Source organism: Manacus vitellinus, unplaced genomic scaffold (genome assembly GCF_001715985.3).
Source record: "Manacus vitellinus isolate BGI_N305 unplaced genomic scaffold, ASM171598v3 scaffold_141_pilon, whole genome shotgun sequence".
NCBI lineage: Eukaryota > Metazoa > Chordata > Aves > Passeriformes > Pipridae > Manacus > Manacus vitellinus.
Genome location: NW_021939012.1, coordinates 1 through 1414, shown reverse-complemented (window position 1 = coordinate 1414; position 1414 = coordinate 1). Strand labels below are relative to the sequence as shown.

General features: G+C 64.3%; 1 protein-coding gene across 1 annotated transcript in view; it reads right to left on the bottom strand.

The window, feature by feature from the left end:
- LOC115307185 (leucine-rich repeat-containing protein 4-like) overlaps window positions 1-1411 on the bottom strand; it is a gene marked incomplete at its 5' end in the record, with an annotated part of 6767 nt that extends 5356 nt beyond the window's left edge. Inside the window, one exon of the mRNA XM_029958139.1 lies at window positions 8-1411. Within this exon, the coding sequence (XP_029813999.1) occupies window positions 8-1411 (1404 nt within the window). The remainder of the gene's footprint in view (window positions 1-7) is intronic.
- Between the last annotated feature and the right edge of the window lie 3 nt (window positions 1412-1414).

Sequence of the window (1414 nt, the reverse complement as noted above, 5' to 3'; positions counted from 1 at the left end):
CCGCCACGAAGCAGCCGATGATGATCTTGGTGGTCTTCATCACCTCGTCCAGGCTGGTCTGCAGCTTGTCGCCGGCGTCGGCGGTGGGCACGGCCACCTGCTTGGGCGTCCGCGTGGTCTGCACCAGGACGGTGGTGGTGGTGGTGTAGGCCGGCTGGTAGCCCGTCGAGGTGGTGGGCACGGGCTTGGTGAACTTGGGGGAGATGTCCTCCGGGGAGATCTCGGTGGTCTCCACCGTGACGGTGGTGAAGAAGCTGTAGTTGGAGGTGTTGAGCTCGGCCGTGCTCACGTTGAGGTACGCCGAGGCGTTGGAGTTGCCCGCCACGTTGGTCACCATGCAGGTGTAGACCCCGGTGTCCGTCAGCAGGACGTGGGAGAAGTTGAGGGTGCCGTCGTTGAGCACGGAGATGCGCGGGTGGCTGGACGCGTGGCTCAGCACCGTCCCGTTGGGCAGCAGCCACCGCACCGACGACATGGAGGGCGTGCGGCACTTGAGCTCGGCCACGCGCCCCTCCGAGATGTTGAGGTCCGTGGGGGCGTCCATGATGAAGGGCGCCGAGCACTGGAAGGAGGTCTGGTCCACCTCCACCAGGAACCTGCCCCGCATGTGCAGCGGGGCATGGCAGCGCCCGCAGCAGGTGGAGTTGGTGGGGATGTACTCCCGCAGCCACCACGACAGCCAGAGGATGTCGCAGTCGCAGTCCCAGGGGTTGTGGTGCAGGTGGAGCTCCACCAGGTACCGCAGCGGGGCGAAGAGGTCGTGGGGCAGGGAGGACAGGTTGTTGTGGGCCAGGTTGAGCTCCACCAGCGCCGTCAGGTCGTCGAAGGCGTTGCGCTCGATCAGGTTGATCTGCGAGTTCATAATCCAGAGCTTTTTGAGGGATTTGAGCCCGTGGAAGGAGCCCGGTTTGATCTCGGGGAAGTTATTGCCCGACATCTCCAGCTCCTCCAGGCCCACCAAGGGCGTCAGGTTGGGCATGTCCTTAATGTTGCACATCCCCAGGTTGAGGTACTTGAGGTTGTACAGGCCCTCGAAAGCCCCCTCGGAGATGTACTCCAGCTTCTTGAGCTCGCCCAGGTCGAGGCGCATGAGGGAGGGCACGCGGTTGAAGGCGTACGAGGGGATGCTCTCGATGGGGTTGTTGCGCAGCCACAGCTCCCGCAGCTTGGACAGGTACTCGAAGGCCCCGCTGGGGATGACGGTGAGCCAGTTGTCGAAGAGCTCCAGGGTGTTGAGGCTGGCCAGGCCGTTGAAGGCCCCCACCTCGATCTGCCGGATGGCGTTCCTGCCCAGCTGCAGGACCTCCAGGTGGTGCAGGTGGCGGAACGTGTCCGCCTGGATCATCTGGATGTTGTTCTCCATGAGGTTGAGATAGCGGGTGTTGGAGGGGATGCCGGGGGGCACCTCGGCCAG